Source organism: Symsagittifera roscoffensis, chromosome 7 (genome assembly GCF_963678635.1).
Source record: "Symsagittifera roscoffensis chromosome 7, txSymRosc1.1, whole genome shotgun sequence".
Taxonomy (NCBI): domain Eukaryota; kingdom Metazoa; phylum Xenacoelomorpha; order Acoela; family Convolutidae; genus Symsagittifera; species Symsagittifera roscoffensis.
The window spans coordinates 1,757,324-1,774,637 of NC_087068.1; the positions used below are offsets into that span (position 1 = coordinate 1,757,324).

Here is a 17,314-nt window from a genome sequence, read left to right on the forward strand (position 1 = left end):
CTTCATCAGACTCTAAAAACTTTTGTCTAAATTACCACAATTTTTCATCAAAAAAATTTGGTAGTATCAGAATTGGTAATATTTCAGCTATGTCTGACGCGAGTTTAAATGGTGCGTTATTTTCGACTAAAAACCATTACTCTTACCTTACGTTTCAAAGTTGGTTTCAAATTATGGATCTGTGATAGTCTACGGATGCCAATAAAGGTTTTACAATGTTTGCTTCACAGAACGTTTTAAAATTTTTTTGCTCGAAAAATTTAAATTGATCGCATCCTGTTGTTTTCGATACACCATTATTTGAAATGTACCTGCATGTTTTTATGGCTATATCTGCGGTTGTGTTTAAGCTGCTTTTGCCGTCGGGTATTTTTAAATATGTCCATGTCAACTAAAATGTATGCGTCCCTGCCTAAATCATCTGGCAAAGGCCCTGCGAAATCCAATTATACCTTCTCATGGGGTTCGACTACCGGTTCCATCTGGAATGATTGTGTTTGTTGCTAACACACATTAATGTGGTTTTAATTTCCAGATTAATCTGTGCAGTGTCGGCAGTTTTGAGCCATTTGTACAATGGTCGGGTGTATATAGGGGAACCAGATATGTTCACACAGATCTAACATCGCTGCGGCTCCGGGGTTTGTCAAGTGCGCATGTAAAGGGTTTTTTTGTTGCAGTTGTGAAAGTGGTACGATTCGCTCATGTATCAGGAGGCAGTCATTTCTGTCGTGGAGATGACTTCTTATATTGTGACAAAAGTCTTCGTAAGCACACCTCAGCGGCTCCCAGTCTCTCTTTCTAATGAAATTCACGATCGGTTTCATATTCCGATCTTTTTAGTTGGCTGCGGCTAAGAAACCGATTCACAGCACTTTTTGTAAGCTCTTTCTGTGTAACTTCTTCCACATTTGTCTCCGTCCCAAGACACACGCTTGCCACCACGTTTGCCAAAATCGTTTCATAGTTGGTGTCCAGTTGTTCAATTTTGTTTTGACTTTCTCGTTGTTGTTGGTTTTGATTGCCTCTTGTGTTATAATTTCCTCTCGGGAAATTTTTTCTGCCTCTTGAATATCCCCGACTTCTTTAGTTGTTTTGTTATCCACCTTGTTCACCTCGCTCGCGTGGCTGTATGAAGCCTAATGGTTCTTGCTGGTGATTCTTGATGCCGATGGCCCGAATGGGTTTGTTTTCATTATTTTTCTGTGCTCTGTCACCTTTTCACTTCTGATTGCATATTCGCATGCGTCTTGTGGGGATCTGGTTTCTGCCAATAACTTTTCTGCTATTTTTTAATTGTCATGTGAGCCGTAAGCAGATCCCGAGCCCACTCTACTTCTCGATCTCCGCAGACTGCGCGTGATACTAATTCTACTAGATCTGCATGAAACTGATCTAATGACGCAATTTGTCTTTGCTTTCGGCAAATGAAGTTTTATCTTTCGAATGCGATAATTCTTGTCACAACAAAGATAGCTTCGAGTGTCTTCACGTTTTTTTTCTTTCTCGATGATTATAAGTCGAGACCAGTTCTGTTCTGCCGAAGTTGACGCTGGTTTTGGCCCCCAGACGTAGGAATAAGCAGTGCCTTTCTTTTGCATTTGCCTCGTCTCATGCGAATGCGTTGGACAGAACTTACTTTTCTCTGACCCCGATTACTTTGATTTCCCATCCTACTTTCTTCTCATGGTTTCGAATATCCCGGTTGCGCTTCTGTGTTTTCATCTCACTAATAATTTCTATCTCGTACGTTGGCTCTGTTGGATCGATAATGGCTGGTTTATCTCTAAATAAATTTCGTACTTCTATCCAGTCTGGCAAATCAGCCATATTCTTCAAGTGGTGGCTCTGCTGATGCATTTTGCCAAGACGGTGGGATGCTCAACAAATTTTTGTATCCGACTGACTGTGCCATGCCATACCTTGATGTATGAGTATTTCTAGAATGCGAACGGATTGGTAAACTAACTCAAGATAAGCTGAACGGTAACGTGTCTTATCTAGCTCTGAGAGTTCATGCTCTCTGTTACGTTTTAACCATATCGGTCAGCAATAACATCTAATGTGCATACATAAATACGAGTTTTTGCCAATCCGGTTTGATGAAAGGTAGAATCAGAATAAGATAGAAGCACAATACTACCAGAGAACATAGAGTGAATGTGACCAAATCTAATAATAACGAGATCGAATTCCTCGAAAAATTCTCTGTTATGCAAGGCTCTCCATTCTAAATAGCTTTCTTTTCTTTTATTTTATTTTAATTGCATCCTTTTTTATTGGATTCGTGAAAACCGAATCCCCAAAAATTATACGAATATGAACAAAAACTAACTTATCATCGATTTTATTGATTAATTAGTCAAAATCAATGTGATTAATCGCACACCGCGATGTCAATTAAAACGTGTTCAAATCCAGTCATTCAGCCTTGAAGAAGTGCTTTTTGTACAGGTGGGTCAACGAAGATGAAAAGTATGACAATTCAAACGGCATCAGAGCAAGTCTGGAGCTGACTGTGGCCATAGCCATCGCTGCAGTTTATCACAGCAGCAGAATTATGCCCATAATCGGATGATTTGCAGCACAGATGTCCCGAAAGACAAGATAGAAGATTAAACTCTGGAAGTGGAAGTTTTTACTTATCTTAAAATAGAAAATCTTTCTTTGCAATTCCTAAATGAATTGAACAAGAAATAGAATTCGTCAAAAAAATTAAATAAATTTCGAGCATAACGTGGAAAGCATAATGAAATGTGGAACAGAACAAATGTTGATTTTATTTCTAAATAATGGATCAAATTTCTTTGTAATATTACTTATGATTTTAAATGTTAGATTGAATTAATTTGTTAAATTTGACATGAGTTCATCATACTATTTGTGTTGTCTTAATCCATCATGTGGACGAGAATTGAGTTTTTTCTTGCGTAGTTTTTCAAGTCTTCTGAGTTTGCTTATTTTGAACTTGTTTGCCCGTAACAGGAGAACTCTAATTCGTTTCGGTTTATATTCTAATTTAATTCTAAGATAACATGCTAGAGTCGCAACGTGATGTTAAAATCAAGTTATAAGCTGGAAGAGGGGATTGGTGCAGGGGTGGATTTAGGGTGGGGGGCGGACGATTCTTTTCTCTCAGGGATTCGACCCCTGCCTACCCAAAGGATCCCCCTTTGGTGCCAATTTATACTTATTTTGAGGGGGGAGCGCACGCAATTTTTTGGTCAAAATTTTCCAAAAAGTGCTTAAAATGCCTTTTTTGGCCCGTTTTTTATCAAAATTTTGCCAGCGGCGCAGAAATTTTGGCCAAAACAGGGTCTTTGTAGTACTTTGGGAGAGCTCGGAAAATCAATTTGGTCGACTTAAAAAAAAAGACGACAAAATTTTTGAAATTTTTTTGAAAATCCCCCCCCCCCCACCTCGAGAAAATCCTAGATCCGCCCCTGGATTGGTGGACACCATTTTTTCAGCAATCGACCCCTCACCACCCAAAGGGTTCATCCATTTTTCGACGACGGACTCTAATTTTTAAAGCCTCCTTTGGCGCCAATGAGGAAGAGCGCGCGACGAAAAAACGCGATGTTTGGTCGAAGCTTCCCAAAAAGTGTCCAAAAACAGCTTTTTGGTTTGTTTTTATTAAGAATTTACCTGCGGCGCAAAACAGGCTTTTTTCTTCATAGTAATTAAGGATACGTACGAAAATTACTCTGAATAAATCAGATTGATTTATTTCTGAAAAAGTAAGGGCATAACGGGCTAGATTTTAGTCTTGTGGCACACTCTCATTTGATGTTTTTGTAAAAGAGTTCTTCGTTTGTAATTTTGTTTGAGTAATGACTTCACATGAAACAGTTTATTGAGATTATTAGGGGATTTATTTCCTTGAACTGACAGAAGAATAAATACATTGGAAAATAATCGGGTTCTCTTCTCAAATGAAGGGTTAGATTCATGATCTAATGTTAAGTTTATCAAATAGACTTTTACATATTTTTTTTCCAGTTACTCATAGACAAATAGGAAAAAATCAATACCTGAACCGAGCACCCATGGATTTTAATCTATCATAATGGACTCTTGAACCAAAAATAATCCATTATAAGTTATTAAAGATGTAAAAATCAGACCACGAAATCGATTATATTGCTATTATAATCAATTATTTTTGAAAAAAAATATAATTATAATCAATTACAATATTTCTGCGTTTTTCATCTACATCAATCGCCTTTTCTTGTAAATACAACAGGAAAACCGAAAAAAAAGATGACATTAAATTATTATTTTTTCATTCAATTCCCATTTCTTTTGTTAAATTAGTTTGATTGGAAAATTCTGAGCTAAGGGCACAGGTAACCAATTGACATTGTTAATAAATGAACTTAAATGAACTTAAATGAGCTTAAAATTCCATATATCAGTTTTCTCCGAATTTTAGTTGCCTTTTTAAAATTCAATTTTTTTGAACCTAACGGTTTCAAATAACATGAAGGTAGTGAGCAAATGTTGGAGCAAATTTCTAGGATTGACTGAGGATGTGCAGATTTCATAATCAACAAGCATAGAAAGTAAAACATAACCAAATTTCATATTTCTAAAAATTGGTTGGATACCAAAAATGAGGAAATAATTTTAAAATAATTTTTAAAAACTTAGAAATTGATTTATATTTTGCAAACACAAAATAGCAGAAAAGATGCAAAATTGGGAACTTTTCGGGTTTATGGAGCCAATTAACCTGTATCCAATTAACTGATAGTTCTAATCTGGGGTCATTGATAAAATGAGCGGCTGGGATCATTTCTCGGTTCTTACTGCCATTTTCAAATCTTCAATTGCTCCCATTTTGACTGAAAATGCGAATAATACACGCTCCTTTTAGGATAAAAGCGTGTGATGCATGTTCCACACAAGTCGAACAGTAAAAAATGCTAAGAAATTGGCTTGATAATAGTTTTTCTTCTACACAGACTTGTGTGGTAAGCAGTTTTTCCATAAACGTATGATTAGCTTTTTCTCCATAAACAAAGAAATTGTTTTGCTTTTTTTTGCGTGTTGACCAAAATCACAACGACCACAGATATTTTTTAATGAGAAAAAAATTAAGCGATAAAAAAACATTGCACATTGAACTACATTTTCAATTACAAAAATAATTTAAAGTATTTAATTTCTTACAGGGTTCTAACAAAAAAAAAACGTTCCATATATGCCCATTTTAACAAACACTTCCAACTAATTCACGAGCCTGCCCGCAATCAGTAGAAAGAAAATAATAGATTATATTGGATTTTCATTATCAGTCTTCATAAATTTCAAAAAGAATTGATTATAATCGATTAAAAATAGATTATAATGTTACTATTTTTCGAAACCAAAAAAAAATCATTATTATAAATTATAATCGATTATAATCGGTTATTTTTTGAATAGAAGGAAGAAGGGGGGCGGACCGTAAAATCTTTCTAAAGGCGCCTTTGGCGCCAATCTATGCTAATTTTGAGGGGGAAGAGCGCCCCGAAAAAACTCGATTTTTTGGTCGAAAAATTTTAAAAAGTGCCTAAAAACGCCTTTTTGGTCTGTTTTTCAAGTTTTTGCCTGCGACGCAGAAATTTTGGCCAAAACAGGGTCTTTGTAGAGCTTTGGGAAAGCTCGGAAAGTCAATTTGGTCGACCTAAAAAAAATTTTAACAAAAAATTCGAAACTTTTTGAAAATCCCCCCACCCTCCTCCCTCGAGAAAATCTTAGATACGCCCCTGTCAATAGCTGAAACTCAAAATAAATTTAATTTTACTGTGTTATTTGCAGAATAGCTGAAATTATAATCCATTATCAGATGATGTTTTGATCGAATATGGTATTATAACCTCGTATAATAGATTATAAGAGATTTTCGGATTTATTATAATTGATTAAAATTTCACCAAAAATGTTTTCATTATAATGAATTATAAATCGCTTAAACGTCTAAATTTGGCGCTTATAACTAATTATGTTTTTGCTAAAAATACGATTATAATTATAATATAATCGATTATTTTCTCTTCTTACTGAGTGCGGGTGAGATCAAACGCCAAAACCAAACTAATCAAGGAAAAAATTATTGCTCTTCTAGTAAAGAAAACTAGTCATTGATTGATTGTTATATTGGATATTGAATAATATTCTATCAAATGATAATTATAACCGCGTCAATTGACGACTTCTTTTTTATTGGAAATAAACTGAGAAGCAGGTCATTTAACTGATGAATCGTTGATAAAAATTACCTGTTGCTGAGTCTCTACATTTATTTTCGCAACTTTTTAGATTTTTTGCATTTTTAGATCTAAAAATATTTTGCATTTCCCGAGTTATTTTGTTGCAGAGATTTAAATAAATGCAAAGTGTGGTTGATCTTTGTCAAAACTTGAGACAATGTTTCACAGCAACTAGTTTGATCATAATGAAATCACAATCAAAACCAACAAGACTTCTCGTATCAAGGCGAGGCCCTGAGTGTTCCGATACCTTTTGAGGTCCATGGGGCAGTAATAACAAGAAAAACTTATGTTAAATAGTAAAATAAAGTTTTTTCTCTTAAATTTGAGATTTTTGCGAAAACCATCCCCCCACACGCCATATAAAGTACAAAGTGATAAATTTCGCTCCAAGTAACAAATTAATTATGCCAAATAAACTTCCTTCAACCAATTGTCGCTTACGCGTTAATAATTTGCGCTTACGCGTTATCGCACGTTAATTGTCCCAAATTGGCCAAAACGGCAATCTTGAAACCCCCAAAATTTTACCAAAAATGATCACAGGTGAAATATTTTTTCACACTTCAGCTCAGGAAAACAATAATTTTTGAGTGAATTTTATAAATTTTGTCAAAAATGGCTAGCTATAAAGTCAAAATTTGTCTGAAGAAAAAAACCCAGCACAATAATTCCGTTACTTTCGTCACGAAAGTCGGGACAATAATAAAACTTTTATCAATAATATTAAGCTGGGTGAATCAATTGGCTGTATTCATAGTCGGCACTGAAATACCCAAAAATGATTAAATAAAGTTTTTGAACTGAATTATTTGAGCTTAGAATGAATTCGGTGACTAAAAAAATACATTTGATACTCAATTTTAGAATGTTGACACAAAAAATTTAATTATACATTTTCTCTAAAAAAACATAGTATGAAGCATCTTTTTCATCGCAAAACAAAAACAAGTTTAAAAAGGATAGAAGGTTACTGTGCAAGTAGCACAGAATCTTCTGACCAAAGTCTTAAAAAACAGAACAAAATTTTTTCAAATCATTTTCGTTTTTTATCGGCGTGGTGGAATTTGTATAGTAGGTACAAAAAACTGGGGTACCAAAAACTGGGGGTTAGGTATTTTTGACAGCCATACTAAAATAACCAAAATGAAAAACATTTTTTGTACAAAAATTACTCGGAAACGAAAAAAATAATAATTTCTTGAAATTTTTTGAATTTTTGAAATTTATGATTCCAAAGAGACGTTAAAATATACAAAGTAAACTAAAGTTACCCAAATAAAACTAATTTTTTACGTTATAAAATAAGCTATAATAAGTTTTTAAGCCATAATAAGACTGCTCGCTCATTTTATTCGCTCGAAATGAGACGAAAAATCAAAATTTTCAAACCGGTTTTTCTCGACACTGGGGAAAAATTTTCAAATTTTTAATGTGTTTCGAATTACGAGTTCCAGGGCTTTATTATGGTATATCACTAGACCCAGTCCGATGATAATTCGAGGTCCCTTCTTTTTAGTGGAAAACAAAAACAAGAAAACAACTATATCAAACCCAAAACAAAGTTCTCCCCATTTTCAGTGGTTGGAACAACAATAAAACGCACTCATTACGAGGCCAAACTGTGCACTGGATAGGCGCACAATTTTGTGTCTGTATTTTCCCGGATTCCAATGACAAGCCTTCAAACATGTCAAAATTTTGTCGGAACGATCAACGAAAATGAAAGTACAAAAGGAGTACAAAAGGAAGCGTCCTCGTTCCGGTATCCGCTTACATTTCCAAAATGCACAATTTGGCCTCGTAAATGCTCCTTTTTGATGAGAAAGAGCATATAATTTAATTTAAATTACGCAAAAAATTATTCTATAGCAGACTATTTCATCATTAAAAACTTTCATATTTTCGCCCATAACTCATTTCTTTGTTTTTAAGGTTTAACGAAGTTCTATGTTTCCGGGTTGACCTTAATAGACCAAAAATGCTAATCATACATTTCTATAAATTAGTTTTGTGAAAAATTACTAGTCATACATATTTCATACATTATGCATCGTACTGAATAAAAAAGAAAAACTTTTTGTCAAAAAAATGCTACTCGTACAATTTTCATATGTTGAAAATGTATGACTAGTTTTGTTTTGATAGTGACAACAAAAATTTTTCCAAGTAATTTTGAAATTACCCCAAAACAAAAACTTTTTTTTCAACCGCAAATCGAATTTTGTACTCACACAAACAATTTGAAAAAAAAACATTTTTGTGTGCAAAAATTTTTTTTTGTGTGCATAGCGAAGTCCTGGAAACACTAATGTGGAACTTTTTTCGTTTTTGCGTATTAATTTTTTTCAAAAACGATAAAACTCCTAATTTGATTTGTATGGCCTGTTTGGGCATGCCTTGAGTCTTGTCTGATAATTTCAAATTTTGAACAGTAATCATCGTTGAAAATTTTTGCCAAAAATTAAAAGTTTGATACTTTCGTTATATTATTTGTGAAAGACAGAATTAAGACATTTCAGGCCGTTTTCCATGCTTTTGGTTACTCTTTTTTCAGTAACCAAGGCATTGTCACTTGGGTTCGGTTATGAACACAACCAAAAGTTTTTGAGAAATTAAAATGTATAAAATCAATATTTTTTGTTTATGGAAAAATGCAAGTCATACAATTTTCATAAATGAAAAATTACTAATCATAGACCTTTAATGCAATTTTCTGTACTTATTGAATTGTGAATTGCATGAAAAGTGTACGGTTAACGTTTTTCCATAACTGTATGAGTAGCATTTTTGGTCAACCCGGGTTTTTGCAATGTTTATCGTTTATTTCCTTCTGTTGAAGAGTTTAAAAAAATGTTGGAAAGAAAATGCGTTTTTCAGCGAGCAAACGTTTGTTTTGAAGTAAGGTCTGCAAGAAGTATCAAGTCGTTTAAAAGCAGATCACGAAAACTATAAAAAAATTTGTCCACCTAAAATTTTCTTATTGCTGGTCAGAAAACATACGTTGAAGACTTTACTTTTACAAACAAAAAAAAAGGTTTCTTATACAAACATTTAAAAAGTTTTCTGTTTTAAGTTCCGAACCAATTTTACCAAACATTTATGGCCATGCAGATGATTCATACATTTAAATAGGAAATTTGACCAATTTGAAATTTATAACAGATTGCTAATGTTTCGGTTTTCAGGGAAAAATGAAAACCGTGGCCTGTAGAATGCATCAAGAGGAAGCGAAAGAAAATAAGAGGGAATTTTTAACTGAAATTTGTGGTTTTTTCTTAGACAAATTATTGATAGTTTCCAAAACGGAAAATTTTGCATTAAATTTTTTTAATGCAAAACAGTAACGAATTTTAAAGACCAAAACTTTTTGATTTGAGGAGCAACGCCAACTGACTTGTTTTTGAAAAGCAAGAACTATTTTTCGGGATTGTTAAAAAAAATCTTCAATCTTCTGAATGGAATTTTTCCTTAAACTCCATCTATGAACTTTTTTTTGTTTCAGTATCAGTTTTCTGTTACGTTCATCAACCTGGTTTTTATTGATGAACATATTTTTTTTATTGATTATGGCAATCAAATTCTTTGGGCCCTTGAACCGGTATAACTTTAAGCCAGGCTTAATTTAAGCCTCAAAAATTTAGTTTTACTCGTATGAAATTAGTTTTTGAAGTTTCTAGTTTTATCTTAGAAATCAAAAACTTCAAAAATTTGGGGAAAAAGAGTTTTGAAAAATTAAAAAGCAAACATTTTAAATTTTTTTTTAATTTTGTGTTATTTGTCTTCAACAATTGTTTTCCAATTTGCATATTTTACAAAGACTGACAAAAATGCATAAACTCTACTTCTTCGCTCAGATTTCTTTATCACACCAGACCGAAAAAAACGACACCACTTTAGAAAAAAAAATTTGTTCGAACTTTTTAAGTCTTGTCGGAACATTCTGTGCTACTTGCACAGTAACCTGCTCTCCTTGCACAGTAGCCGGTTTTTTGACATTTTTGTGTAAAACTCCATATTATAATTTTTATGATGTTTTTTCTTTATATCATTATGTTATTATAGTTTATGATTGCATATAGCGTTAGATACTAGTTATTATTAGTAAAATTTTTCTTTTATATTTTTGTTTTGTTTTGCGTACTCAACATAGCGTACCATAAAACAAAAAACAATAAAATAGTCCCTACATTTTTGTTGCAGAACACTGTCAAAATATTAGACGCCTACAATTTGACTAACAAGTCTCTTGGTAATTAGTTATTTCCTTTTTGAAATTAACTAATTGTTCCGATTATTAAAAAAATGGGACAAATTTTGTATTCGTCTGATTTACTTTTTTTCTTTTGTTTTCGACGCAAAATCAGCTTCCAAAAATCTTCATTGGACTGATTTAAGTGATACATCATATAACAGCTCTTCCAGTCGTGGTTCTTATGACATTTAAAAATCTTTTAAAAAATTTCCCAGTGTCGATGAAATTGAGGTTTCAAACTTTTGATTTTTTGTCTAGTTTCGATCGAATGAGCAGGCTTGCTTACCTTATTTATTTCTAATTTGAGCCTTGGAAATTTAAATTTACTCAAATGAAGTTAGTTTTTGGAGTTTTTAGCTTCATCTTAGGAACCAAAAACTTCAAAAATTTGGGGGAAAAGTTTTGAAAAAAAATAGGAGTCAATTTTTTTCTTGTTATGTGTCTTCAAAAATTGTTTTACAATCAGCATATTTCACAATGGTTGACAGAAATTCCTAAACTCTAAAGTTTTGCTCAGATTCTTTTATCACACTACGCCGAAAAAACCGACACTTATTTGAAGAAAAATTTGTTGTAATTTTCGAAGACTGGTTTTTAAGCACAGTAACTGGCTATCCTTGTATGGTTATATAGTTAATTTAATAGGTTCGAAACCATTTTTTTGTATAGTAATTGTATTTAATATTATGAATTTCAAGGAAGGTAAAGAGTATGCAGATGTTTACATGAGCTATTGTGTGATTGGGTGTCTCAATTTTAAAATGATTCGGTTTTAAGTCAAGTCACCACAATAGCCAAGATATGCTATTTGGTTTAATTGTGATTGTATCATAGTGGGTAATTCAATATCTTTTCTACGCAGAACGTTTGTACATGGACCGTAACGGCAGGGGCGGATCTAGGATTTTCTCGAGGGGGCTAAGCACCAAAGAGACCCAGTTTTTGTTAAGATTCAGAGTTAGAGCAACTAGGATTAAGAGCTGGGGTTAGAGACTGAGATCTGAGGTTTGAACTGGGGATTAAGAAGAGGTAGTGATTGTTGAAGAATGAATTGAAAAAAGTAAATATAAATGACATGAGAAACTAAGCATCACAAAAGTACCAGTTAATTAACTACTGACTAATTATTTAGTTTGAGATCACTAGTTGACCTTCTCTGAGTTTAATCAGTTTTGACTACGATTCAATTAATCTGTCTGACCTCGAGATGGTCTGATCTCAACACCCCCACTCAGGCTGAATTGGCTTTGTCTAATGCCAGGCTGCAACCCATCAAGGTTCGACGATGCTGATCAACATTAGCCTTGCTCAAGGCTTTTGTCAACAAGTCAGCTTCCATGAAATCATTAAGGCAATATTGAAGTTCAACTGTCTCATCTTCCACTCGCTCTCGAACAAAGTGGTATTTCACATCAATGTGTTTCGTTCGTTTCTACATCACAGGATTCTTGCACATCTTGATACAGCTCTGGTTGTCCTCCTTGATGACAGTTGGTCCGTCAATAACTACGCCCATCTCATCGAGAAGTGATCGCAGATATAGAGCCTCTTGAACCACTGCAGCCATTGCTTGATACTCAGCCTCACTGGTAGATATAGCTGCAGTTTGTTGCTTCTTGGCGCTCCAGCTAATTGCTGCCCCTGCCTTCTGCAAATGAAAGCTGTAGCCAGTAGTTGACTTTCTATCATCCTAATCTCCAGCCGAGTCAGCATCTGCGAATCCATAGAGTTTACACCACCAGCGTCCTTAGTGTAGCACAGCTCCAGCTCTTTGCTCCCCTTTAGGTAACGATGAACCCTCTTTGCAGCCACACAGTGCACACTTCCTGGATTCTCCAGGAAACGAGAGAGCTGCGTCACAGTTGCTAGGATATCAGGCGTTGTTTGCTTAGCTACAAACAATAATGAGCCCACAATGCCTTTGTAGTCCTCAGCCTTCATGGATACTGCCTCTGCTTCAGGGCAGCCTTCTTCAGGACAGCCAGCTTCAGGGCAGCCTTCTCCAACAGCTGTGCGCTGATGTCCGCTGGTGTGCCCACTGGTTTGCATTCAGCAAGGCCAAAATGCTCCAAGCAGTGGTCGATATAACGTGATTGATTTAGTGTTACCGTCCCAGGTGACTGCTTGACCTGCATTCTCAAGAACCAGGACAATGTACCTCTGTCATTCATCTTGAATTTAGAAACGGCTCCTCACCTTGTCAACTTCGTCTTGACATCTGCACCAAAACAGTAAACAAATCATTGCATCGTTTGTTCCCCTCATCGTAAACAAACAGAAGTCGTTGCTGCTTCTAGTGAATCCTTCATCAAGTAGGAAAGTACTCAGCGTTTGATACCAGTCTCTTCCTGCCTGCCGCAGCGCATAAAGACTTCGATGTAGCAAGCACACTTGGCTGTCACCGCTGCTGAAACCCTCTGACTGATCGATGTACACTTTCTCTGCTGGAGGAGAGTTGAGTAAGGCTGACTTAACATCCATCTGATGAAGCACAAGATCATCTTGTACCACCAGAGCCAGCAGTATCCTCTTTGTTTGGGGCTTACAGGTTGGAGCAAACGTCTCATTGAAGTCAAGTCCTTCCATTTGCATGAACCCTTTCACTAAATATTGGGCTTTCAACCGCTTCACTTGTCCAATCGCATCTCTCTTTACAGCAAGGACTCATCGTCCAGGAATAACTTTCCGAGATCGTTGTCTATGATCAAGTACCCATGTTCCCATGGCTTCTAGAGACTTCACCTCTGAAGCCATAGCTGCCAGCGACTGCTCCTTTTCGGGTCCAGACACTGCTTCTGAATAGATTCTTGGCTCTTGGATTCCAGCCACTGATGCATGGGTATAGGCCAGTCTGTATCAAATTGGTGGGTTCCTTGTCCTAACGGACCTCTGCATTGGATGATCAGTAGAATGTGAATCTACTGCTTTCTCCTCGACCTGATTTTCCTCAGTAGCCCCCACTGAGTCTGCAGTATCACCCTCAGTTGGCGCGCTTGGTGCTTCGCTGGTTTTCGTCGTGCTTGTTTGTTCCCTCAATATCAATGCACCCGTCGATTGATAGCTTCAGGGTCTGTAATGGCTCACTGTCAACCATAAAGTCATCTGAAATGATGCTCTCATTGAATGTCACGCTTCTTGCTCGCACCACTCGTCTTGTCTCTAGATCCATCAGCAGGTAGGCTTTGCTCTCCTTGTCGTAGCAGATGAACTTGCTTTTTTACCCTTAGGACAAACTTCGTCTGTTGCCTCGATCCAGATAGTACGCCAGACAACCAAACACACGCAAATAGCTCACTTTTGAAGGTTTCCCATAGTGCATCTCTGTAGGTGAAAGGCGCTTCTCGTTGTTGGATGTGGGACACAAGTTGCGAACCCTCACAGCTGTCGACATTGCTCGCACCCAGAACATTTTCGGTAGCTTTGCTTCGGCCAGCAGACATCGAGTCATCTCGATGATCACTCTGTTGTAGCGCTCTGCTACACCATTCTGATGGGGAGTATTGGGCACAGTGAGCTCTTGCTTCACCTGGGATTCTCACCGAAATCTCCTTAATGCATTTGACGAATACTCACCTCCATTACTTCAAATGGTCTCTGAATGTCACTGAAGACCCGTTACCCCACTGCTGATGCTCTGCTGTCAGTCTTCTTAAGCACTGCTACACAATGCATGATAGAAGCTGTACACACTTCGCAGAAATCTAGCTCGACCACATTGACAAGCGATGAAAGATCCTGCTGGTTGAGGTGCCCCAGTCGTCGGCAGATCATCAATGCCCTTCACTGTCCTGAACAGGCCCTTGGTGTGCATCAGCGCCGCAAACTTCGTCGACCAAGGAGAAAAACCTTCAGACTTTTCACTGAAAGCCGTCAGTTTCAAGTCCATCGTTGCTTAAGGCTGCTAGCTAAAAACTAAAAACTCGGACAGAAAAATAATATAAGAAAAAAATTAGAAATCTGGGCCCACAACCTGTTAAGATTCAGAGTTAGAGCAACTAGTATTAAGAGATGGGGTTAGACACTGAGATAGAATCTGAGATTTGAACAACTGAGGATTGAGAAGAGGTAGTGATTATTGAAGAATGAGTTCAGTAAAAGTGAATATAAATGACATGACAAACTAAGCATCAGAAAAGTACCAGTTTACTAATTACCGACTTATTAATTAGTTTGAGATCACTAGTTGACCTTGTCTGAGTTTAATCAGTTTTGACTACAATTCAATTAGTCTGCCTGACCTCGAGATGGTCTGACCTTTTGGCGTTTTTAAGCACTTTTTTTGAATATTTTGACCAAAAAATTGCCTTTTTCTGGCGTGCGCTCCCCTCAAAATTAGTATATATTGGCGCCGAAGGCGCCTTTAGAAAAATTTCAGGGTCAATCAGCCAAAAATGGATTTCTGAAATTAGTACAAAGGGGGACCCTTTGCGTCGGCAGGTGGTCGAATCCCCCCGCCCCCTCCCTAAATCCGCCCCTGCGTACCGGTATCCACGAGATGGACAGAAGAAGCGGAAAACGAGTTTTCTGCTTTAGTGCATGCATGGATTTCTTGAGTAAAATTTCACCGTCTTTTCCACGGTTTGTTATTTGTTGATTCTTCCCATTTCGTTGTTTGTCTATGGGAGCTGACCCTCGACCCGGGAGCTGTGATTTTTCAACTGAAGTTATGGTGGGTGGAAATTTGGTCGATACTACATCACAAAATAATCATCTACACGGTAAATTGAATTGGTAAAAGTGTATAAATAATGAATCAACAAAATGATACTTAGTTGGTCATTTGTTCAGTAACGTATCGCCAAAACTTCCGAAATGTTTTAAAATTTGACTTGAAATTTAGAGGGTTTTAGCAGAAACTGAAAGTTTTTCTTGATCCGTTTGTATAGGGTTTGATCTGGTTTTCAACACAAGCAAGCAAATATTATCAAATCTTAGAGTCTTTACATTAGAGCCCCCCAGCAAAATGTAGCCTCTATAAACATTATGGTAAAATCACAGTGTAGGGGTATGTAATTTTTGTTAGGCGGGGGGGGGGGGGGGGGCTGTAATTGGAAAACCCAAATTTTAAATATATTTTTCATTTTTCTTTTTTATTCTTAATAGCAATTGCTTCATCGGAAGTTTTGGCGATAGTTAATGAATTTCTTAACTTAATTGATATCACATATATGTGTATATGTATATACATTCATGCATCATATAATAATGAGTAAGGAGTTCCACGTGACATACGGGCCAACTGGTAGAAATATTTTGTAGCCAAGCAGAAGATCTATTTAGCAAAAAGCTGGAAGAACAGACAGAAATCAAGACAATTTGACTTTATTTGATTGTGTGGGGTTTTTCTGCCTTTCGGTCTATCTGCCAGGAGAGTAGCCCGTTTTTCAGTGCGTGTTCTTCAGAAAGGTAATTTTGGGTCGCGTCGACTGATATTTGACGGCATTTTCAAACTCCTTCTCTCCTATCATCTCTGGAAACAGTTTCTTCTTCATTTTGGCTACAAGTATCTTCTCCAACGTCATGTTCGTGTTTCTCTCCTTGTAGAGCTGCAATATGCGACCCCACCCTGTTCTAGTCTGTTGCGCCTGTGTATGTTTGGGTAGGAGAAATTGTACAACTCTGGTCGGAAGTGTATTCAGAAAATAAATCGTATGAAAAAAATCCAAAACAGTCATTTTTTGTTCTTGAAGACTAATGGCGAACCATTAGATCTTTATTTGCTTCATACCTGCAGCGTTTTAACCAACTAAAGTTAGCAATTATTTTGAAAAAAATGTATGATATTTGGCTAGCATCTACTATAGCAAATAGTTTATTTTAAATAAATAATTCTTCCTTCTAATTGGGTATCTTTTACAAATACGGATGTTGATTATTAGATAGTGAAAACGACTTAGCTGACTTTTAATTTTGAGAAACGCTGGAATTATTGACCCGGTTGTTGTACAACTTCACCTGATTTTCCGGCTCTGGGTATTTGGTAACATACGGGAAGTCTGATTTTGATGCACTCCCAAAGAATCTACTGTTCACCCGATTAACTGTGAGCAAAAACAAAACTAAACTTGCGTATAATTTTTGTTTCGAAATGTTTTCCATTTTTCACAGTCTTCAGCTGCAGTTGAGATGAATCCTGAAAAATGTGAGAGCGAATTGGTTTTGAAGACTGTAAGATGAAGGTAAGAGTCACGTGACTGACTGAACTGGCGCCGAAGAAGTCAAACTATCAAACTACTGCTTTCCGGTATGAAGTCAACGTTCAGTAGGTGTGGAAAAACTGTAAGAAACGACTATAAGTAATTTTTTTCTACTACAATTTTCACGAAAATTTATTGAGTCAATGTCTAATTAATTTTTGATCAATGAGAAAACGTTTATCACTGAAAGGCTACCATGGTTCAAACCGACAGTTATTAACGTCCTCATTCAATTAGGTTTAGTCGTAGCAACAGGTTTGTCAGTTACATTTAGCGTTTCTTCAGAAAGCTATATGGTAGGTACTCTCATTGTCCTTCATGAATGGATGACGGGGGACAATATTCAAAGTTGAACAAAGATTGTACTCAGATGACATAGTCAAAAATGAAATAGATAACGTTTTTGTTAGGTACTGCGTCTATTATTTCAATTATTCTCATAGAAAACTTTTCTGTAAACTGAGTTACAATATGTATCTTTTAATGTGCTTGGATGAAAACTTGCAGATATTAGCCTTTTATTAGCCTTATTACTTGCACAATTTTTTGCTGATATTAGCCTTAGTCAATTTATAGTCTCAAATCATAGAGCGACTCGATTT

At 36.0% G+C, this 17,314-nt stretch overlaps 1 protein-coding gene across 1 annotated transcript in view; it reads left to right on the forward strand.

Annotated features, from left to right (window-relative positions):
- LOC134851618 (clumping factor B-like) overlaps positions 1–2,933 on the forward strand; it is an 11,276-nt gene extending 8,343 nt beyond the window's left edge. The window contains exon 2 of the mRNA XM_063867773.1: positions 2,455–2,933. Within this exon, the coding sequence (XP_063723843.1) occupies positions 2,455–2,578 (124 nt within the window). The 3' untranslated portion in view covers positions 2,579–2,933. The remainder of the gene's footprint in view (positions 1–2,454) is intronic.
- Positions 2,934–17,314: the final 14,381 nt, after the last annotated feature.